Below are 25,207 nucleotides of genomic sequence, written 5' to 3' on the forward strand. Positions count from 1 at the left end.
TGGTGAAGTCCACATTGATACCGTTGGGCTGCAGGGTTCCCAAGCGGAATATGAGTTGCTGTTGCTGCAACCTTTGGGTGGCATCATTGTGGCACTGCAGGAGGCCCTATACACCTGTATTCCGCATGCAGGTGGCCTCAAAGCCCTCCGCTTCTTCCTGTCCCGCAGGCCCGACCAGTCCCCCTCCACCGATACCCTCATCCGCCTAGCTGAACTCGTCCTCACCCTCAACAACTTCTCTTTCGAATCCTCCCACTTTCTACAGACAAAGGGGGTGGCCATGGACACCCGCATGGGCCCCAGCTATCCCTGCCTCTTTGTAGGTTACATGGAACAGTCCCTCTTCCGCACCTACACAGGCCCCAAACCCAACCTCTTCCTCCGTTACATCGATGACTGTATCGGCGCAGCCTCTTGCTCCCCAGAGGAGCACGAACAGTTCATCCACTTCACCAACACCTTATACCCCAACCTCAAGTTCACCTGGGCCATCTCCAACACATCCATCACCTTCCTGGACCCTTCATTCTCCATCTCAGGCAACCAGCTTGTAACTGATGTCCATTTCATGCCCAGCGACTCCCACAGCTACCTAGAATACACCTCCTCCCACCCACCCTTCTGCAAAAATTACATCTCCTATTCCCGATTCCTCCGCCTCCGCCGCATCTGCTCCCAGGATGAGGCATTCCACTCCCGCACATCCCAGATGTCCAAGTTCTTCAAGGACCGCAACTTTTCCCCCACAGTGGTCGAGAACGCCCTTGACCGCGTCTCCCGCATTTCCCGCAACACATCCCTCACACCCCGCCCCCGCCACAACCGCCCAAAGAGGATGCCCCTCATTCACACACACCACCCCACCAACCTCCGGATACAACGTATCGTCCTCCGACACTTCCACCATCTACAATCCGACCCCACCACCCAAGACGTTTTTCATCCCCACCCTTGTCTGCTTTCCGGAGAGACCACTCCATGACACCCTTGTTCGCTCCACACTGGCCTCCAAGCCCACCACACCCGGCACCTTCCCCTGCAACCGCAGGAAGTGCTACACTTGCCCCCACACCTCCTCCCTCACCCCTATCCCAGGCCCCAAGATGACTTTGCATATTAAGCAGAGGTTCACCTGCACATCTGCCAATGTGGTATACTGTATCCGTTGTACCCGGGGTGGCTTCCTCTACATTGGGGAAACCAAGTGGAGGCTTGGGGACCACTTTGCAGAACACCTCCGCTCAGTTCGCAATAAACAACTGCATCTCCCAGTCGCGAACCATTTCAACTCCCTCTCCCATTCTTTAGATGACATGTCCATCATGGGCCTCCTGCAGTGCCACAATGGTGCCTCGAAGGTTGCAGGAACAGCAACTCATATTCCGCTTGGGAATCCTGCAGCCCAATGGTATCAATGTGGACTTCACCAGCTTCAAAATCTCCCCTTCCCCCACCGCATCCCAAAACCAGCCCAGCTCTTTCTCTCCCCCCCACTGCATCCCAAAACCAGTCCAGCCTGTCTCTGCCTCCCTAACCTGTTCTTCCTCCCACCCATCCCTTCCTCCCACCCCAAGCCGCACCTCCATCTCCTACCTACTAACCTCATCCCACCTCCTTGACCTGTCTGTCTTCCCTGGACTGACCTATCCCCTCCCTACCTCCCCATCTATACTCTCCTCTCCACCTATCTTCTTTCCTCTCCATCTTCGGTCCACCTCCCCCTCTCTCCCTATTTATTCCAGAACCCTCACCCCATCCCCCTCTCTGATGAAGGGTCTAGGCCCGAAACGTCAGCTTTTGTACTCCTGAGATGGTGCTTGTCCTGCTGTGTTATTCCAGCTTCACACTTTATTATCTTGGTGTGAGAATTAACCTGTATTGTCAGAATCACGCTGAATTGTAATTTGGCCATCCAGCCAGCTGAGCTAACCACTCCCCATTTCTGATCTTCCTATTTAATTATCACTCCCTTCCCTTATTTTGAGCCATTGCAATATTTCATCTGATTTTTTTTTAATCTTTGCTTCACTCCTTTCTCATTCAGCATACTTACTGAGATCATTTTTCACAAGTAGAGACCACGATACTCAAAGAAAATTGGCTAACAAGGTTCTTTCTAAAAATGTTGGCATCCATTTTAGAAATCCACTGAAATCTAAGTTAGAAATTATAATGTAGCTGAATAATGAAATTACTTACATTGCTGTGTAATTTCCTGCACCATCATAGTCCCACATTGATGGAAGCTAATTGTCATATTTCTAAATCTCAGTATTCTGATCAATATAATAACCATCTCTACAAATTCACTGAATAGTTACAACTTTTCTATCTTTCTCTTCACCTATAACACCCGTGATTTTTGTTTTCCTGTCAGAGTCTGCCCTTAAGGAAACATCAAAGCTCGGATAGGCGTAGGCCATTTAACTCCTAAAGTCTTCACCAACATTCAATGTGATCATGGCTGATCCTCTATCTCAACGTCATCTTCCCACTTTCTGTCTATTCCCCATAATGCCTTTAATATCTAAACATGTGTCAATCTCTTTCTTAAATTATTCAGCCTTATATGATTGCAAATTCCACAGGCTGACTACACCTATCCTATTTCAGCCCTAAATGGCCTAAATGAATTGTAGCCTGTAGTTCTAACCTCCCCAAACAGGGGGAACATCCACTCTGCACCTTCTCCATCCAGCCCGGTTTGACTTTTACACAGGATCTGGTTGAAACATGTATGTAGAGGGAAAGTTTATAACTGGATTAGAGTTTTAATTAGGAGAAAGTTACATGCCGAAAGTTAAGTACAAAAATCAGATCTGTGCTTGCTATCATTGTATCATTTTTGAGAGGGTTCTGGAATAAATAGGGAGAGAGGGGGAGGCGGACCGAAGATGGAGAGAAAAGAAGATAGGTGGAGAGGAGAGTATAGGTAGGGAGGGGATAGGTCAGTCCAGGGAAGACGGACAGGTCAAGGAGGTGGGATGAGGTTAGTAGGTAGGAAATGGAGGTGCGGCTTGAGGTGGGAGAAAGGAATGGGTGAGAGGAAGAAGAGGTTAGGGATGAAGGGTCTAGGCCCGAAACATCAGCTTTTGTGCTCCTGAGATGCTGCTTGGCCTGCTGTGTTGATCCAGCTTCACACTTTGTTATGTGTGTTTGCTATCAACCTGGTTATGGAAGTTGGGTAAATTTGGGTGCTGTGTACTTTGAAAAATCTTTAACTTTAAAAATATATGGCATGATTTTCAGCTCACTACACCAGTTAGCTGTATCGTCAAACAGTTTACTTTTATCTATTAAAGACAAAATATATCTCTATTGCATATCACCAGTGTTGTTCAATGCGAAGAAATAAAATTTAAGCAAATAAACATAAAATCATGGAGTTTTACAGACAACAATGGAACTGAGTCAGTTGCAACATCCAAATCCATAAGCTGTGCTTGCAGCAGGTTATGACTATTATTTTAAATTAACATTTGATTTCTACCTCAAAATCCACCCCTTGTATGAAGTATGGCAGACTCCGAGACATTGGAACGTATTAAAGGCCTTGAGCTTCTTTGGCGCCCCTCTCTCTCCACCACCATAATTCTACTTGAAGTTCAACAATGAATCTTAATGTTACAGTAGGCAGCTCCTTATATAGCACAGGGCAGTAGGAGGTGAAATTCCAGTGGTGAGATGTATCTTCAGGAAGTGGGCAGTAAGCAGGAAGCGCATGAGTTACTTTATACAAGTGAGGTTCCTCATCAGAATTCAACTTGAAAAATGAGTTTATCATTTTTATCTATGTTTATCCATGTTATCTATGTTTATCATTGATAATAATGATAATAATCAAATATCTAAAGTTTTGAAAGTTGATTCTACATTAAGAATGAAGATTTCGATGTGCTAGTGGCTTTTCTGAACAGTTTTTTTTGCTTGTCATGTAAACAGTAACATAAATTGTATAAAGAGATAGGAAATGAAGGAAAAAATGGGCATAAGCTATTATATTGGCTCTTTAGTGCACATGCTTCTGGTTTTGTATATTTTGATGTCCTCATACAATGTTTCAGTTCTCAATTATCTCTTTTGTTACAAAATTTTATTTACAGCTGAGACCTTCCTGACCAGTCTAATTGCTTGAGTGAGCAAGCTGTTTTTACTCACTTTACATGTCATTATCTGAGTGCTGTTTCACCCAAGATGAAATGCTGAAACAGTGCAAACTCAGCAAGTTCAATTATGCAGCACAAAACATGCATTACATCAAAGCAGAGTATATAGTGTAAATGTAGCCCCAAGTGTCAGTTGAGTATTCTGTTAAGTGTCTATTCCTTTGCAGTATCAATAAAGTGATGGGATTCAGACGAGAGTGTATTGATGGGGATTTAACATAAATGGAATGAAAATGCTAATTGGATTCCATGAGGCCAGTGGACTGAACAGTCTCGTCTTATTGGTCCTTTAATCTCTTACATAGCAACATGGTAACTATTTCCTTAATGAAGGAAAGAATGTGTAGTGGCGCTGTATGTTGGTGTATCATGATGTAGAGAAAGAGAATTAGTTCATAGCTGCAGCTGTGTCAAATTCAGCTGTGTTATTTTGTAGGAAATGACAAGTAAGAGCTGCTCATACGCTAACAAGGATGTGTCAGATGCTAGTCCCCTGGCTCTGTTCTACCTGTGATAGAAATAAAGCAACATTAGTAAAGCCACTGGGAAACTTTGCCCTTCCTATACTTTTACTGTTGTATGGCAGCAGAATCTAGAGGAAGAGATTTCTCTATTAATTGCAAGATAAATTAAGAATTAAAATAGGGAAATCTGGTGAGTTTATGCTAACAAATACATTGTCAGTTTCATTATCTAAACCCCTTCACCAATTGAGAATGTATGAATTGCTAATACCAATGATTGGCAAATCTGATGCTCATTATTCAGCCTTTAAGGATTTCCACTAGGTCATGAGAGGACATTGTGTTGAGGTGCTCTGCACACCAGTGGGGCATAATAAAGACAGAGTGGTTTGATACTTATCAATTTCCTTCAATCATGCCAGAGGTGACTTTAAACTTATAGGATGCAAGACTATATTCAGTCATTTTGCTTTATGGATCAGAATGTTCAGACATGCAACAGAAATCTTGCTTCAGCACACAAGAGAGAATCAGCCCCAACTGTCGTATCAGATTTGCTTCTCAGTGACTTCAAAGAGGAGGTCAGCTTTATGGAAATTATCTCATTTTGTCAAAGCTCCACTCAGAAGACATTCTGATTAAGCAATTGGTGACAATCAAGATCCAGTAAGTGAAGTTGAGTAACAATGTTTGGAATAGCAATTTGGATAACATGTTGTAAACCATAAAAATTAAAAGAAAAAAGAGCAGGAATTAGGTCACACCATTCAAAATGATTATTTCAAGCTGAACCTCTGAACTTTCCTGCCTGTTTTCCCTTCCATAAGAGATCATATCTCCCTATATCACCCTGTACCTCTGTGATGGTGTGTCAGGACGTCCTCAGTCTGCAGTGGCAATAACGTACCGCGCTTATCTGAAGGAAATGGCTTCAAGGTCAATAGACTGTGGCCTCCTGGATCTCCTCCAAATCCTGAGGGGACCTTCAGCTGAGATCCTTTCATGTGGAGATGGCTTGGCAACTACTGGAGGTACTTACTGGTCCAGGACTTGTCAGTGCATCTGTTCCTCCAACTTCTCTCTGCACATCAGTTGTAGTGTGGCTACAGTGACAATAACAAAGACGGAACCATTGGTGATAATTTCAATGAATGAGAAATATCAGAAAGAGAATAGATGCTCAGTAATGTGAGCATTCAGTATTTACATACAGAGAAATGACAGTTTTGCATATTCTTTGATACAGTGCGACGTGGAATATTCTGACATGGAGGACCACGGAATGCCTGAACATGAGCCTTTGACATGGAACTTTTATACTGATATATGTAGTACAAGCCATGCTACAGAGAGATACTAGGAGATTGTAAGTGTGGTAGGATTATTGAAACTAGTTCTCCTCAACCCCATCTCATCCCCCCTCAGTCCCATTCCCCCCATCCCTGCCCCTTAGATTACTTCTCTTAGACCTTGAGGTATGGCCATGTTAAACATATGTAGTGTTTGCGCTGCATTAGCTGCTGGCATATTGTTGTAGATCTGAAATTGACTTATCGCTTGCAATGCTGATTCTTTGACTGATCATTGCTGGCAAAAATGATTGACTTCATGTTTGCACTAAAAAGCAATGCAAACCTCTAAGTTCTGAATGAGACAGAAATACTCAAAAAGACAGCAAGGCAGAGATGCTATGAGTATCTAATTAGTGCAAAGTGAGTGAGTGCGAAGAAAACAAGCTATGGGTCCTGAGATATAAGAGATGGGTGTCTGACCCTATGTAAAGCAACCTGATAAAGTGTAATTTAACCTGGTTAAAATGTAATGAAGCATTGAAGCAGGGAACTGTATTCCAAGTGATTTGGAATTATGGTGTCATGATGGTGTGGTGAGGCTTGTTCATGTCTAATAGTAACCCCTGTGGATAGAGGTGAAGAACTGTGGTGCAAGCAGTTGCTGTTCATGGAACATATCCAGAGAAATCCAGGGGACTGCTGGTCAAAATTGAGACCCAGACGAGCAAGTGTTGAGCTGGGGCCAGCAGGTACCCACTCTGACTTTCACATCAGAAATGGTCACAATCTCGTTTCTCTGCGCTGCCCTGGAGAATAGAAATTAAATGTAATGGAGGCAAAAATATGTGATGATGAGATGTTAAAATATATAAGTAGGGTCACTAGTGAAATTTCATCTTGTCATCAGAACTTTAGGTGGAAAACCAATTCTTCTGTATCAGAAACTTCATTTTTTGAATCTTGCCATAGTTTCTCAACTGACTCAGCATCGTCCATGTCAGAGATGGTAGGAACTGCAGATGCTGCAGGCCACGCATGACCGGTATTCGTTCATGTGTGTGGGGCCTGAAGAAGGGTCTAAGCCAAAAAACTTCAGCTTTCCTGCACCCTGCTTGGCCCACTGTGTTCATCCAGCTCTACACCTTGTTATCTCATTGTCCATGTCATTCGGGGACTTGGAAGAGTTCACCCATTGCATTACCATCTATTAGGGTCTGGCAGGGGTGCTTGAGATCAAATCAATTTGGGAACAAGTGATATTAATTATTTTGTTAGGCTATTTAAAAGATGATTGAGTGAGAACTGTGTGTAAGGGAAAACAGGTAAACAGTATGGTTGGAGTTTTGCACTGTGTAAGTGGAAATAAATACTTGACTAGAGAAATATATTTCTGGGCTTTGTCTACCCCTTTAATCTCTCCTGTTTACTATGTGGCTCTGACAGCAGTAAGAAAGTTCAGCCTTCAACATCCTTCTACAATCCTCTAAATCCAAATATTCATGGATATATCTTTCCACACCCCTTCTTACGTCAGTAACGTCCTCTATGGCTGGCTTCCTTCACTTCTCTAACCCTGGCATGTTTCTCACCTTTAAAAGCTTCTGTAAGATTTTTAGGCCACTCTTTGGGTCATCTCTCTTAACCTTTCAAATGGTATTAGTTAGTGACCATTCAAAACCATAAGTCATAGGAATAGAAATAAGCCAATAAGCCCGTCAAGTCTGCTGAACCATTCAGTGAGATCACATCTCATCTGTTCGTCCTCAGTTTCACTCCTGCCTTTTCTTCTCGGTGAGTTGCTTTAGAATACTGCATTAAATCCTATTTGTTATTGTAGCTCTTGAGTGAAAGAAAGGAGTTGAGCAGGTTCTAGTTGAGGCAAAGCTGAAAACAAAATGAGATGCTTAGCAATGGAAGACTAGTACTGAACTTGATTACTAAATGACCTGAACTTTTTAACTCAGAACTCCAGTTAAGGGTTGGGTTAGCAGCCTGATGCATTAACAAGACCGAGGGAGGTAAAAAGATAACTGGAGCAGTGAGTCTCCTTGCTGAACTGTGAGATAGTCGCAGAATATAAACTGAAGAGATCAACCATTTCGCCGTAGCAGTCGACTCCGATTATGCTGTTTGTTGTTGTCCAGTGAAAATCCACTTTTGAGTTATGCTCTATGCATTTGTTTTCTGAGCACTGACATGGAATTCCGAAAATCTTGGTTCTCACAGATTTGGATCTACCTGAATAAGGATTTGCTCTTGTAGAGTGAGGAAAACCACATGAAATAAATTGTACAGGTTTATAAAAAAAGCCTTGCAGCTTTGAGAGAGCAGTATTTTCTACACTTAAGCAGCACAAGCACAATTTCCACCACCACATAAAATCATACAAATTAGGATAAGAAATAGGCCATTCTGCCCCTCGAGCCTGCTTCATGATTCAATAAGGTCATGGCTGATCTGTTTGTGTTCTAAATTCTACATTCCCATTTACTCTAATAAGCCCTTATTCCCTTGCCCGACAAGAATGAATCTGCCTCTGCTATGAAAATATTTGATGACACCTCATCTGTCTTCTGAAGCAGAGGGTTTCATAATCATACAACCCTTTGAGACAGTTGCCACTGTGTACTTAAATTGGCCTAGCAGGGGATCACTGTTTGATCAGTGGGGAAGCTGTCAATATTGTGTACCAATGGATGATGGTCAGTGCCCACTCTTCAATTTTTATTTTAATTTAATGCTTCCTAATTCCTGATGCAACTTATGCAGCTGAAATGTAGTTTCAGCCAAAGCTATTTTGTGATAATTTCCACCAGAACACTCCATGGTCGTTCAATGAGACCTGCTTCCTTTTATCTTCTTTTGTCTTCCATTATCACATAACACTGGAATTATGATCAATAGATGTTTTATATCAGTTTAATGGCTCAGAGCTATTTGTATATAGTGAATCATTCTTGTATTGTGTACATATTCTGCCATCATTCACACTGCAGGGATTATATTCTGTTTAAGTAATATTTCCCTGTAGTGCATCACCATATCAAAAAAAGCCCCACACATATAAATTTTACTGTATGCAAAGAGAAATTTAATTCCCCTAAAGGAGCAGAAAATAAATACATTTCATAGATTTTTACAAATTAATAGTAATTGCTACATTAAAATTTTGGAAGTTGAATATGTGATTATGATAAGCTCGAGCAGGCTGTTTTCTGCACTAGAATTTTGCTTGAGGCAGATTTATTTTTGTCAATCATTTTGCAAGAAAAGGCTGTCTTCATTGGATTGTTGGTTTTGACTGACTGCGAAAACAAATTGCTTTGAGACCAGCATTTTAGTTACTGTTCATTCTAAGAACTTGTCATATGTTTGAAGGCAAAATCAAGATACAACCATTTTTTCTACTGGAGGGGGTAAAATATTCTCCTCCTCTCTCACTTGGATTGGTGCACACAGCAACCACAATGCTCCTGTCAGTATCTTCTCAGCCCTCTCCTGTGAATCAATGAACAGAGTGGAGGAGGCGGAGAGCTCCAGACGAAGAGCAAGCAGAGGAATCAACATGGCTTTTTCACTTGCCTGAGGAGAAATAGTGCTGTATTTGGTTTCTAGCATCGCTCAAGTCACAGGTGAATACAGGTCAGACTTCCAGCTATCCAAACGTGATAAGAAATGTCTTTTTGGAAAATCCAAGATGATTCAATGATAAATCATCTTTCCAATTAAATTTTGAACTTCAGCTTTGTATGGCACAAAGTTGAACCAAGGAGAGGTCGCTTTGACCATCCAGAGCACAGGGAAGCCATCCCCAAATATTTCTTACTAGGGACAATTCTGAATAACCGCCAAAACGCCTCGTGTCCTGTACCGCGCAAAAGGAGGGTCGACCAAGATGGTGAAGCAGGGGCCTGACACTGGAAATGTTGGGTTGCGGATGCAGAGGTCTCCAAGCCGTGTGAGCCTCTCTGCATCATTTGAAGCCTTAGCTGTATACTTCCCATGTATGAATTCCTTTGATGAACATGACGGAGGTAAGAAAATTTACAAAAATAACTGAGCCCACTGTACTTGTTGATTGGCACTTCATACAAAATTAACGTGAAAGTATGACTTCATTATCTTGTCGATGATATTAATGTGACATCACAAATTTTAATAATAAATCTGAAGCTCCTTAGACACTCCATTGTCTATTTGTGGAAATTGTCTTTTTTTTAATGAAGCAAAGGCACAATAAGGCAATGAGTTCATCACTAAGCTCATACTCCCCACAGTCCTATACTATTTTACCCTGGCTGGTCACAACAGTTAATGACACAGGAACTTTAATTCAGCATGAAATACATGCTACAAGTATCTGTATTCTTTTCCATTTCCATGAAAAGATGATGGAGAACAGAGCAAAGGGTACCAAAGTACTTATCTTTATGTCTGCCCATTTCACTTTCTCTCCTGCTCTCTCTCACACTCACTCACATTCATGCACACAGACACATACATGCTCGCCCTTGTATTCTCTCTCTCCCATATGGCTTCAGTCTTCTTTTCATATATATCTTGCTAAGTATTGTACAAATTGTGTAAGTAAAGCAAAAGAATTGTTTTACAGGTTAGATTTTTTAAGATTAAAATCCATCACAAAGACTGCATGTGGTCTTTGTTCTAAAGTAATGACGGCTTTTGACTGAAAAAGGTAGATAACGAAAGTTACAAGACTTTAGCACCAGCCAATTACAAATGAAGAACATATTGTCAGCATTTTGATGCTATGAGATAATTTTTCTATTTATCAGAGTGAACATAAGATTGCTGAGCTATTCATGCTGTAACTATCAACTGTCACAATAGAGAAGTAAGGGGAACAAGCCAATTCAAGTAGTTCATAACTACTTCTGTATTCAAACTGCTGTTTTCACAAACAGTTATCATAAACTTTCTCAAAAATGGAAGATACATGATATTCAATGTGTTTTTTGAATATTTGTACCAAAGGTGGATTTAAAAAACACATTGACTATATGAACTAAAGGTGGTAAAATGTGTTCATTTTTAAATCTATCGTTAGCCCAATGAAAATAAGCAAGAAGCCATGATTTATTTCGGCTTTGAAAAAAATCAAAGCATTCCTCTTTTCAGTTGCTATTCCTCATTTATCTTAGTTAAGGTTACTCCTTTCTCCCTGAATGTTCAATATTCATTTATCGTTAATGTTGATAACATTCGTGTCTCCGTGGTTGGGGACAGAAGCTGGATTTGATCTTGTTTTAATTTGTCTTGCTTGCCATATCTTTAATTTTTGCCTCATTTTCCTCAGTGTCAATATTTGTTACTGCGCACTAGGCTCATGAACTGTCTTTCTTCACCTTCATCTGCAGAATAGCCTTAATCATTGTCTGATGATTCACAGGATCAACCGACAATTAAGGAACAATTTCTTGTTTTCAAGTGAAGCTTGCTTCTTTGTTTATCTTTAAATATTTGTATTGGTGCTTTTGTTAATTGATGATGCATCACTAGTTGCCTTTTAGTTGGGTAAAAGCTTTGCTTTAAGAGCATCTACAAAGCACATGGACTGATAAAATTGAAGCTGTCACCTCTGTTGGCTCTGTGGGAAGTTGCATGCTGCTTAGCAACAAACCTGTCTCTTGCAAAAGGAATTATGGGGACTTTGTATTAACCCACCCATGGTGGAGTGAGAAGCCGAACAAAATGATGGCATTCATTTATTCAGAAGTCATGAATGAGTTATTTCAGAATTACCCAAGAACAAAAATGTATTAATTTCACTTTATTGGATGCATTAATGTCTGAGAATCTGCTCTTCTTGAAAGCCATGATTATTCAGTGTTTTACACTTCTGGTGTATTTGAAGAGATGCAAATCCAAAGACCTAATGATGGGAAAGGTGTAAAATAATACCAATTTTTATTAGATTTAAATATTGGTAAATTTACCAAAATTGTTTTAAAAAAATTTGAGTTTTGAATTTAATTTCATACTGCTCATTGAAATAACTAATTGCTTCCTTTCATTTAACCTCATTCTGGCAGCTAAATCAACTTTAGTTGCTAATGCTTAATTACTGGTTATCAATATCCTCCCAACTTGATAGTTATAATTTTTAACAATCACAATGCTTCCCATGTGAAGTTGTAAAATTGCATTAGTATTTTAGTATTCACATTTCATATCATTTTTAAAGCCCAATAATTATTCCAAGCAGAACACTTAGGTTCATTTTTGATGCTATTTCTGTAAAGCCACTTCATCTGTGATTGGTTAAGGCAAAATAAAAGCATAGAACAGCCTATGCTGTTACCACAGCAACAGAAGTCAGCAAATTCATTGAAGAAAAGCTACAGTAATCTCCGTTCGATCTTTCAAATCACATTTTTCTGAGACCTATTTCTTTGTCAATTTTAAATCATTATCACTACCTTCCATTGCCTTCAGTTCAGCTTATATTCCTGACTAAAACTTTTTTTCTCCCCATTTCTTCTTGTATTTCCTCATTTGATCATCCAAGCAGCAAAGATTGATTCAAGCATCAACATTTCCCATTCTCCATTCTTCAATCCCTTAGTGAGGGAGGTAACATTTATACTAAACTTCATTTATACTAAACACCATTTATTATAAACTTCAGTGCTCTCTACTCCATGTGTTTGGAACTCATAGATTTACATAAGGAATTTGACACACAAGAAACCACAAATCTGTGCCTGGGTCTTGAGCTTTAAAAGAGCACTCACCATTGGAAGACTTTCCAAATCTTAAATATCATATTTATTGATTTACCATGCCAAGACCTGCAAAAGACATTTGACAAGTTCCAAGATTATTTAAGCTTACATCTTTAAAGAGTCTATGTAAATTTAAGACCTGAATAAAAAATTAGTGAAGGATAATAAACAAACGGTAATAGTCTTGAAGTTGGGAGAGAGGTGTAGAGGTGATATACAAGTGAGTATAACCACTGTTTTATTGGCTGTAGGAACAGTCTCTGTTTTTAAATTACATCAAGATTCAGAAGCAGGAGTTTAAGGAAAGTGAACCAAATTTCCAGATTATACCAGGTTAGGGAGGAGCAATGGAATCTAAATAATTACATGAGATAACTCAACATAACATGTGTGCATTACACTGGCAGAGAATATTATAGTCAAGTGTGAAGTCTACAAGTTGCACATTATGTGGAAAATGGCTGGCACATGTATAACAATGTGGAAATAGCTAAAAGTGGCATTTTTAAAATGGGAGCCAAAGCCCACTCCGTTCATGGCATGAGAAAGCACAGCAGGTCAGACAGCATCGGAGGAGCAGGGAAGTAAACATTAAGGGTGAAAACCCTTCATCAGGACTTGGTGGGGAGAAGGGGAGCCCAGGAATAAACAGAAGGAGGGGGTGGGTGTTGGGTAGGATGGAGATAGATGGATGCAGGTAGGGGGTTATTGTGGTTCATCAGTGGGCAGGGTGGAGTGGATAGGTGAGTGGAAGATGATGGGGTTGGGGGTGGAGAGATTTTGAAGCTGGTGAAGTTAATATTCAAGACATTGTGCTGTAAGCTCCCAAGGCGAAATATCAGGTGTTGTTCCTCCAGTTCCGGTTGACCTCACTCTGACAATGGAGGAGGCCAAGGATGGACATGTCACTAGGATAGTGAGGGGGGAGTTAAAGAGGATGGCAAAGTGAAGGTTGGGTTGGTTGATGCGTGCAGAGCGCAGGTGATAAATGAACTGGTCCCTGAGTCTGCATTTGGTGTCCCTGACAAGGTCAAAAATCACATGGTACCGGGTTAGTCCAAGAGGTTTATTTGAAGACATAAGCTTTTGGAGTCTCACTCCTTCTTCAGGTGCCAGTGAGAGAGGTGGCATCATACACAGAATATACAAGTAAAAGATCAAAGGGTCGTAGAATTAATGTAAATGTGTTGCACGCCCTAAGATTTAATCAGTTAGTAAGAATTAAAGTGTAAATTCCAGAATCTCCCTCAAGTCACTGCCCCAAGATTACTGAAGTTTTTATCAGTTCCCTCAGTGTATCAGAGATGACATCTCAGGTCAGACACTGCATTTAGGTGTGAGGCCTTGTTTAGAATCTGGCTGTGTATCAACATGGAGTCAGACTGGTTTTATTTCCAAAGTAGGAATTTATAAAATGCCACATTGTCTACAAATTGTGTGCTTTTTGAACAAAATAGAATGTATCTGCAAATGCAAATTCACCCCTAGATTTATGTTTGTGTTTGTATGCATGTGTGTGTGGGAGAGAGAGAGTGAGAGCATGTGTGTGCGTGCTTGAGAGATTGTGTGTATGTGGGTTTGTGTGAGTATGTGTGTCTGTCTGTGTGTGAGAGTGTAGGGTATGATGGGGGTCACCTGCAGTGCAACATGAACCCAGATTCCTAGTTGAGGCCATCCTCATGAGTGCCAAATTTGACGATCGGCCTCTGCTCGGCAACTCTGCATTGTTGTGTAGCCCGAAGTCCACCTTGAAGGACACTTAACCGAAGATCCGAGGCTGAATGTCCTTGACTGCTGAAATGGCCCCCCCACTGGGAGGGAATACGTACCACCCCACTAACCTCCGGATTCAATGCATCATTCTCAGCCACTTCTGCCACCTGCAATCGGACCCCACACCGAGGACATAGTCCCCTCCTCACCCATATCTGCTTTCCATAGGGATTGCTCTCTCCATGACTCCCTCATCTGTTCCACACTCCCCACTAGCCCCTGGCATCTTGTCCTGCAACCGCAGGAAGTACTATACCTGCCTCTATGCCTCCCCCCTCACCTCCATTCCAGGCCCCAAGAAAACCTTCCGCATCAGACACACGTTCACCTGTACATCTGCTAATGTGGTCTATTACATCCGCTGCTCTCAATGTGGCCTCCTGTACATCGGTGAGCCCAAGTGGAGGCTCGGAGACCGCTTTGCAGAGCACCTGCACTCGGCTTGCGACAAATGACAACAGCTTCTGATCAAGAGCCATTTCACCTCCCCCTCCCACTTTCTGGATGACATGTTCATCCTGGGCCTCCTCCAGTGTCATAACGATGCTACCTGGAAACTGGAGGAGTAGCACCTCATATTCTGCCTTGGGAGCCTATAACCTCTCAATGTGGACTTTACTAGCTTCAAAATCTCCCCACCCCCCGCCACTTCCCATGACCAACCCTCCCTCTCATTGCTGCCTCCTTGACCTGTCCATCTTCTCTCCCGCCTATCCACTACTCCCACCTCACTGACCAATCCCCACCACGCTTACCTGCACTCGCCCATCACCATCCCAAGTACCTTCCCCAACCCCACCCCTCTTCTCTCTATTTATTTGAGCCCCCTTCCCCCTCCCCCATTTCTGAAGTCCAGGCCCGAAATGTCAGCTTTCCTGCTCCTCTGGTGCTTCCTGACCTGCTGTGTCCATCCAGCTCCACGCTGTGTTATCTCAGACTCCAGCGTCAGCAGTTCTTACTATCTCTGTGTGATAATTGTTATACGGTGTCCATTCATCCATTGCCATAGTGTCTGCTCAGTTTCAACAGGCAGGGATGTTTCCTCCCAATGAGGAAATAATTCAGCAGTCAAAAACATTTGAGTAAACATCTTCTAAGGTGGACTGCGGGATACACAACAACACTGAGTCGCCGAGCAGAGGCTGATAGCCAAGATCGGTACCCATGAGGAAGGTCTCAACCAGAATCCTGGGGCTCATATCACACTACAGGTAACCCCACCACACTATACACTCTCTCACATGCATACATATACACACTCATTCTCACATAAACACAAACACAAGCGTGCACACGCACACACAGACTCTCTCTCATATATAAACTCTCTCTCACACACATTCATGTGCACACACACACTGATACTCCCTCTCTCACAAACACATACTCTCTCTCCCTTACTCTTACACACGTAAATCTATGGGGTGAATTTGCATTTACAGATTTATAATTGCAGATACATTCTATTTTGTTCAAAACATATACAATTTGTAGGCAGTCAATGGGGTGTTTTATAAACTCCTACTTTGGAAATAAAACCAGTCTGACTCCAAGTTGATACACAGCCAGATTCTAAACAAGGCCTCACACCAAAATGCAGTGTCTGATCTGGGATGCCACCTCTAGTGTACTGAAAGAACTAATGAAACCTGTAGTAATCTCAGGGCAGTGATTTAAAAGACATTCTGGAATTTTAGTTTAATCCTTACCAATTGTTTAAAGATTACCAACTATCTTAGGTTCAACACAGGGCGTCACAGTGGCTCAGTGATTAGCGCTGCTGCCTCACAGTGCCAGGGACTTGGGTTCAATTTCACTCTTGGGCGACTGTGTGAAGTTTGCACATTCTCCCTGTGTCTGCGTGAATTTCCTCCAGGTGCTCCAATTTACTCCCACAGTCCAAAGATGTGCAGGTTAGGTGAATTGGCCATGCTAAATTTCCCACAGTGTCTAGGCTGGGACATGCAGGGATGGGATAGGGCGTGGGTCTGAGCGGAATGTTCTTTGGAGGATCAGTGTGGTCTTAATGGGCGAAATGACCTGTTTCCATACTGTAAGGAACCTATGATGAACATATTTGCATTAGTTCTATGACCCTTTGATCTTTTGCTTATAAATTCCATGCCTGATGCCACCTCTCTCTGACACATGAAGAACGACCAAGACTCTGAAAGCTTATGTCTACAAATAAACCTCTTGAACTCTAATCTGGTGTCATCTGATTTTTTTACCTTGTCCACTGCAGTCCAACACTGGCATCTCCACATCATGTTCTCCCTGATATAGAGGAGACCACATTGGGAGCAACGGATATAGTGATTTGAAGTTAGGTGAAGTGCAGGTGGATCTCTGCCAGAGTTGGAAAGACTGTTTTGGGGCCTTGGACGGAGGTGAGAGGGTAGGTGTAAGGGCATTTGTAGCCCCTCCTGTGGTTGGAAGGAAAGGTATCAGTTATGGTGGAGAGGTTGATGGGATTGTGGAGCTGACGAGGGAATTGCAGAGTGAATGGTCCCTGCGGAAAGCGGACAGGGGTTGGGAGGGAAATATCTTATTGGTGGTGGGGTCTGATTGTAGGCGGTAGAAATGTGGAAGGATGATGCATTGTATTTGGAGGTTAGTGGGATAGTATGTGAGGACTAAGGGGACTCTATCCTTATAGTTGTTGGGGAGAGATTGTTTGAGGGCAGAAGTTCGGGAAAGGGGTGGGGAATGCGGTTGAGGGCATCCTTAATAACAGAAGAGGAGAAACTACAGGCCCTAAAGTAGGAAGATATCTGAGAAGTCCTAAAGTAGAACACCTCATCCTGGGAGCAGATGCAGTGGAGGCAGAGGAATTGTGAGCGTGGGATAGCATTTTTGCAGGAGGGTGGATGAGAGGAGGTAAATTGAAGCTAATTGTAGGAGTCAGTGTGTTTGAAATGGATGTCAATCGTGAGTCGGTTACCGGGGAAGGAGATGGAGAGGTCCAAGAAGGGGAAGGAGGTGTCAGAAAAAGTCCAGATGAATTTGAGGGTGCAGTTTAAGGTATTGGCAAAGTTGATGAAAAGCTCTCAAGCTCCTTGTGGGAGCACAAGGCAGCACTGATACAATCACCACTACAGAAGAGGAAGAGGTGAGGAATAGTGCTGGTGTAGTTGCGAAAGAGGGACTGTTCCATGAATCCTAATAAGAGGCCGACATAGCTTTGGCTCATGCAGTGCCCATGGCCACTCCTTTGGGTTGTAGGAAGTGGGATGAATCAAAGGAAAAATTGTTGGGGGTGAGGACTAGTTCTGCCAAGTGAAGGAGAGTGTTGGTGGAGGGGGTACTCGTTGGGCCTTTGGGAGAGGAAGAAGCAGGAGGCGTTTAGACCATCCTTTAGGAGGATATATGTGTAAAGGGACTGAACATCCATGGTGAAGATGAGATGTTGGGGGTACCTTTCTCTGCAACCACTGGAGGTGTTACACCCACCCCTGCACTTACCCTCTCACCTCCATCCTAGGCTCCAATCGATCCTTCCAAATCCGGCAGGGATTCGCTGGCACTTCATCTAACCTCATGTACTATATCCGTTGCTCTTGATGCGGTCTCCTCTATATGGGGGAGGCCAAACACAGACTCAGGTACCGGTTCACAGAACATCTGCACATCCCAACCAACCCAACCTTCTGGTTGCCATCCACTTCAACTCCCCTGGTGACATGTCCATTCTTGGTGTCCACTGTCAGTGAGGCCAAACATAAACTGGAGGAATAACACCTAACCCAATGACCTGAATATTGACTTCACCAACTTCAAAATCTCTCCACCCCCAAGCTGTTAATTTTCCACTCGCCTATCCACTGCACCAGTTTTTCCTTCTCTACGTTATCTGAATCTTGTAAACCACAATAAAATCTCTCCTCAATTCCCTTTGTTCCAAGGACAACAGCACCAGCTTCTCTCACCTGACCTTAAAGTTAAAATCACCCACTGTAATGAATTCTTGTAAATTTTCTACGCAATCTGTCAAGCACCCTTTCACACTCATACAGTACAGTAAAGGCCCTTTGGCCCGTGAAGCCTATACCGCCAAAGCTAAGCCAAATCTTCACCTTCCAACACCTGACTCAAAGCCTTGAATGCTTTTGACATTTCAAGTGTTCATCCAAGTACTTTTTAAAAGTTCTGAGGTTATCTGCATCAGCTACTGTTCTGTATAGTACATTTCAGACTCCCACCACCCTCTAAGTGAAAAGAGTTTTCCTCAAATCCCCTCTAAACTTCCTGCATGCCACCTTAAAATTATGCCCCCTTGTTATTGACTCTTTAACTAAGCGAACAGCTACTTTCTATTCATCCTGTCCATGTCCTCATAATCTTTTACACCTCAATCATGACCTCCCCCCCGCAATTTCTGCTCCAAAGAAAACAGTCCGAGCTTATCCAGCCTCTTAGTTAAAGTACACCATTCCATGCAACATCCTGTTGAGTCTTCTGTGCACTGCTGCAAGTACAATCATATTGTTCTTATGGTGCAAAGATCACACTACACATCGTACTCTAGCTGTGGCCTAACTTAAGTCCTGTTCAGCTCCAATATGAACTTGCCTGCTCTTGTAATCAATGCCTTGACTCAAAGGCAAGTTTCCCATATGCCTTCCTTACTGCCCTGTCAACCTGATCTGTCACCTCCAGGGATTTGTGGACAACACTCCAACATTCCTTGTTCCTCTGAACTCCCTAGTGTCCTGCCATCCAGTTTGTTTTTTTTTTGTCTTTGTACTTCTTCTAAAGTACATCACTTCACAATTATCAGGATTAAATTCCATCTGCCATTGATTTGCCAACCTTTGTGTTATACACAAACTTACTTATCATTCTCCTCACACTCTCACTAAAATATTATTTTTGTATATGTTTCATGAACAATAAGGACCATCAGTGATCCCTTTGTAATGCATGGGACAGCCTTCAGTTACACAAGCAACCTTATATCGTCACCCTTAGTCTCCTACCACTAAGCCAATTTTGGATGTAATTTGCAAAGTTACCATGTGCTTCCACCGTTTCCATAGCAAACCTAAAGCATATGGTGTTAACAGTATCACTAAAATTCTCCCTCACTGTCATCTCATACATCTGCCTAGCTTCATTCTCCAGAATTAGGTCCACGCTGAGCTATCCCTGGTGGGACATAAAAAGGTCTCCTAAATACATTTCAAGAAATCTGCCTCCTCTAAACCCTTGCTAATATCATTATCCTAATTAATGTTGGTGAAGTTGAAATCCATGATATAATTACCTTTTTTTTACATGCCTTAGTGAAATGACTACATATTTGCTCTTCTGTTGCTCACTGGCTGTTTGAAGGCCTATAAAATACTCATAACAGTGTGATTGTTCCCTCGTTCCTAAGCTCTACTCAGAGCCACATTTAATGGCCCTCCCAAGATATTGTCCCTCCTTTCTGTAATAGTTGCCTTCTTAATTAATAATGCAACACCATCTCCTCTTTTACACCCTCCCCTGTCCTGCAAGATCCTAAATCCCACAATGTTAAGTTGCCTGAAGACAATAAGGACTGCAGATGCTGGAAGCTGGAGTCTATAGGTGTGAGGCTGGAAAAGGACAGCAAGTCAGACAGCATCCGAGGCGCAGATTAGTCAGTGTTCTTGACGAAGAGTTTTGGCCCTAAACATGGATGTACATGCTCCTTGGATGCTGTCTGATCTACTGTGCTTTTCCAGTCTCACACCTATAGAAAATGTTAAGTTGCCATTCTATTCCTCCCTCAACTATGTTTCTGTGATGACAACCACATGAGAATTCCATGTGTCAATCCACGCTCTTAACTAATCTATTTTACCTCTAATAGTCTGAGCATTAAAATAGAGGCTATTCAGACTCACTTTACTCTCAACGGTGCAATGAGTGGGTTCCTTAGCCCAGAAACCTGGAGCGCATCTACTTCATCTGCTTTAGCTTTGTTTTCTGTGTTTTTTTATAATGTTTCCATTTATTGTGATACCTTACATTGTTTTAACAACTTCAGTGGAAGGCATCTTCTTCCAGGCCCAACAATAAGGTGGCTTCCAGTGGCCTGGAATGGCAGTCTGGCCTGGCAGGGTTGTCTTCCAGTGTGGCGGTCTTATCCAGGAGGCGCAGCCTCAGCCTGGCATGGTGGTCCTATCCCAGCATGGATGCCACATTCCAGAGTGAAGATCTTCTTCAACAGCTTCCAGATTTTCCAGCAGCCTGGCATGAAGGTTTCGTCTCGATGTGAGGTTTTATCTTGGATTGGAGGTTCTTCCATTGATCCAGTATAGAGGTCTAGTTTCAGCATGGAGGTCTCATCTCTGACCTGGCAGGGTGATCTCAGCTCTGCACAGCATGTACAACCAAAATTTCCAGCATACCCCAAATTCAGGAGCTGTTAATTGAACTGTGATGAATTTTTAATTCCTTTTCTTCTTATATGTGATTTCTACCATTAATTTAGGTGCCGTCATATGGTGACTTATAAAAATTACACTTTTTTTAATAAAAATACACACGCCAATAAATTGTTACTCTATTCTGTTCTGTCATTCAGATCTCGTATTGTCTATGTCACCCACTTCGCGTGCAGACTTTGAACTTAATTGAGACCACAACACCCTCCTCCAGTTCTTCTCTGCTGTTGTCTGTCTGGTTAAGGTTGATTTCCTGTAGGCAGGGGATGACTGAAACTTTGCCAATTTCCCCAACGTAACCTGTCCATCCCACAAAGATCTGTCCTTGGCCCATTACATCCACTACCTACGCATCAACAACAGCTCCTAAAGACATGATCTGAAAATGCAGCTTTAGTTTTCACATGTACTCTGACCACACTCAGCTCCAGCTCCCTGTGGCTTCTTTTGAGTCCTCTACTGGTGGTAAATTATCTGACATTAAGATCAAATTTCATTGTTTCCAGTCCCAGATACAAACTCTGCAGCTTAGATACTGGCTCCATCCTTCACCCTGATAATAGACTGAAACTAAGCCAGATTTTTGAAATCTTTACACCTCAGATAAACCTCCAATGACAAATCTGCACCACCCTTAACATCACTTAATTCTACCTCTGTAGTATCATCCAATTGCATGCTGCCTCATCTCATCTGTCAGTGAAACCTTTATTCATGCTTTTATTATCTTATGTTTGATTATTCTGATGCCCCCTCTTGCTGTCTCGCACATTCTTGAGACCATCCAAAACTCTGCTGCCTTTGCTATGCTTTGCCCCTGTGTTGTTTGCCGTACACTAGCTCACAGTTAAGCAATGCCTCAGTTTTAAACCTTTTGCCCTTCTTGCATCCCTCTTTCATTGACTATACATACATTAAAAACAAGAGGATAACTAGGGAGAAGGTAACACCACTCCGTGATGAAGGAGAGAACTTGTGTTTGGAGGCAGAGGATTTGGGTAAGATCCTAAATGAGTACTTTGCATTAGTATTCACCCAGGAGAAGAATATGGAGGATACTGAGCTTTATAAGGAGCATGCTGATGTGCTCAAGCATTTTGAGATCAATAAAGATGTGGTGTTGGATTTGTTGAGGAGCATTAAGGTGGAAAAGTCCCCAGGGCCCGATGGTATCTACCCCAGGTTAATGAGAGAGGCAAGAGAGGAGATTGCTAGGTCTTTGACCAAAACCTTTTTATCCTTGCTAGCCACTGGAGAGGTCTCAGAGGACTAACAAGTAGTTAATGTTGGTCCTGTATTCAAGAAGGGCAATAGGGATAATCCAGGAAACTATAGATCAAAGGGTCTCACATCAGTGGTTGGAAAACTATTGGAGAGAATTCTTACGGATAGGATTTATGCGCATTTGGAAAAGCAAGGCCTAATTAGCAACAGTCAGCGTGGCTTTATGCAGAACAAATCATGTGTTATTAACTTGATTGACATTTTCGTGGAGGTGGTTGAGGATAAAGCAGTGGTTTTGTTTACATGGATTTCAGTAAAGTTTTCAACATGGTGAGTTATGGTAGGCTCATCCAGAAAATTTGGCGAGAAAATTCGTAAAGCAGAAGTACAAAGGGATCTGGGAGTGTTGGTCCAGGATTCTGTAAAGGTTAACTTGCAGGTAGAGTCCATGATTAAGACAGCGAATGTAATGGTGTCGTTTATCTCAAGAGGGTTGGAATATAAAAGCAGTGATGTGCTTCTGAGACTTTATAAAGCTCTAGTTAGGCCCCGTTTAGAATACTGTGTCCAATTTTAGGCCCCACACCTCAGGAAGGACGTACTGGTGCTGGAGCGTGTCCAGCAGAGATTCACACGGATGATCGTTGGAATGGTAGGTTTAACATACGATGAACGGCTAAGGATCCTGGGATTGTATTCATTAGCGTTTAGAAGGTCGAGTGGAGATCTAATAGAAACTTACAAGATAATGTATGACTTAGAAAGGGTGGACGCTGGGAAGTTGTTTCCGTTCGGTGGAGAGACAGGGACCTGTGGGCACAGCCTTAGAATTAGAGGGGGTAAATTTAAAACGGAAATGAGGAGACATTTCTTCAGCCAGAGAGTGGTGGGTCTGTGGAATTCATTACCATGGAGCACAGTGGAGGCTGGGATGTTAAATGTCTTTAAGGCAGAGATCGATAAATTCTTGATCTCATAAGGAATCAAGAGCTACGGGGAGAATGCAGGGAAGTGAAGTTGACATGCCCATCAGCCATGATTAAATGGCAGAGTGGACTCGATGGGATAAATGGCCTTACTTCCACTCCTATGTCTTATAGTCTTAAGATTAAAATGCATAGGATTCGTGGTGGCTTTGCCTCGTGGGTTCAGCCTATTGGCTTGCCCATAGAAGATAGAGGGTAGTGGTAGAGGAATGCTTTTCAGGCTGGAGGTCTGTGACTAGTGATGCTCCACAGTGATCTGTATTGGGATCTCTTTGTGATATATATAAATGATTTGGATGAAAATGTAGATGGATGGGTGAATAGGTTTGTAGATGATACAAATCGATGGAGATGTGGATTATGTAAAAGGTTGTCAAAAGAAGCTATGGGTTATAGATGAGTTGCAGATGTGGGCAGAGCAATGGAATATGGTGTTTAATCCAGGTAAGTGTGAAGTGCAGTCCTTAGGGAAATCAAATGTTAAGGAAAAGTTCATCGTAGGACCCTGAACAGTAATGTTGTACAGAGTGATCTTGGGTGAAGTCCATAGCTCCATGAAGGTGGCCATGCAAGTGGATAGGGTGGTAAAGAAAATGTAATGGCATGCTTGGGGACCGCTTTGCAGAACACCTCTGCTCAGTTCGCAATAAACAACTGCACCTCCCAGTCGTAAACCATTTCCACTCCCCCTCCCATTCTTTAGATGACATGTCCATCATGGGCCTCCTGCAGTGCCACAATGAGGCCACCTGAAGGTTGCAGGAACAGCAACTCATATTCCGCTTGGGAACCCTGCAACCCAATGGTACCAATGTGGACTTCACGAGCTTCAAAATCTCCCCTTTCCCCACCGCATCCCAAAACCAGCCCAGCTCATCCCCTCCCCCCACTGCACCACACAGCCAGCCCAGCTCTTCCACTCCACCCACTGCATCCCAAAACCAGTCCAACCTGTCTCTTCCTCCCACCCATCCCTTCCTCCCACCCCAAGCCACACCTCCATCTCCTACCTACTAACCTCATCCCACCTCCCTGACCTGTCCATCTTCCCTGGACTGACCTATCCCCTCCCTACCTCCACACCTATACTCTCCTCTCCACCTATCTTCTTTTCTCTCCATCTTCGGTCCGCCTCCCCCTCTCTCCCTATTTATTCCAGAACCCTCTCCCCATCCCCCTCTCTGATGAAGGGTCTCGGCTCGAAACGTCAGCTTTTGTGCTCCTGAGATGCTGCTGGGCCTGCTGTGTTCATCCAGCCTCACATTTTATTATATTGTAATGGCATGCTTGTCTGTATTGATCTTGGGATTGAGTACAAGAGTCAAGATGTCTTGCTGCATCTTTTTAAGGCCTTGGTTAGACCTCACTTGAATAATTGCATCCAGTTCTGGTCACCACATTACAGGAAGGATGTGCAGGCTTTGGAGAGGGTGCACAAGATGTTTATCAGAATCCTGCCTGTATTAGAGTATATGATCTATAAGGAGAAGCTAAAAATACTGAGGTTGTTTTCTCTTGTCTGGCAGAGGCTGAGGGGAAACTTGATAGAAGTCTATAAAATTATGAGATGCAAAGGTAGGTTTGACGGTCAGGATCTTTTTCCTAGAGTTGAAATGTCTAAAACCAGGGGACATACATTTAAGGTAAGGCATGTTGTAGGTGGTGGTGGTGGGGTGGAGGGGGGGCGGGGGGCACGTGGTGAGGTTCAAAGGAGTTGTGAGGTGCAAGTTTTTTTTATGCAGACAGTGCTACGAGTCTGGAACACGCAGCCGGGGTTCCTGGCGGAAGTAGATATGATAGACGTGCTTAAGGGCTGATTAGATAAGCACACAAATATGTGAGAAATGGAGGGATATGGACCAAGGGCAGGCAGGAGAGATTTGTTTAATTTAGCACCATGTTTAGCATAACTTTATAAGCCAAAGGGCCTGTTTCTATGCTGTACTGTTCTATATTCTATGTTCTACATATCTTATTCTCCCTTATTTGTGTAGCCTGTTCCAATGCCACAAGCCTCTAAACTATCAGCTGTCATCTAATTGTGATTTCTTGAATGTCCTTAATTTTAATTGTTCTATGACTGGTGTTCACACCCTCAAACTCTGAGACCCCAGGCTCTATTATTCCCTGAACCTGCCTG

General features: G+C 42.7%; 1 protein-coding gene across 7 annotated transcripts in view; it reads left to right on the plus strand.

Moving 5' to 3' along the window:
• Positions 1–25,207, plus strand: part of rims2a (regulating synaptic membrane exocytosis 2a) — a 908,436-nt gene that overhangs the window by 852,041 nt on the left and 31,188 nt on the right. Inside the window, exon 1 of one of the 7 annotated variants that reach the window (XM_048528685.2) lies at positions 9,436–9,956. The exons of the other annotated variants lie outside the window; for them this stretch is intronic. Within the exon in view, the coding sequence (XP_048384642.1) occupies positions 9,818–9,956 (139 nt within the window). The 5' untranslated portion in view covers positions 9,436–9,817. Of the gene's footprint in view, positions 1–9,435; positions 9,957–25,207 lie in introns of those variants that run through there. 7 annotated transcript variants of the gene reach the window in all.

The sequence above is a fragment of the Stegostoma tigrinum genome, chromosome 5 (assembly GCF_030684315.1).
Source record: "Stegostoma tigrinum isolate sSteTig4 chromosome 5, sSteTig4.hap1, whole genome shotgun sequence".
NCBI lineage: Eukaryota > Metazoa > Chordata > Chondrichthyes > Orectolobiformes > Stegostomatidae > Stegostoma > Stegostoma tigrinum.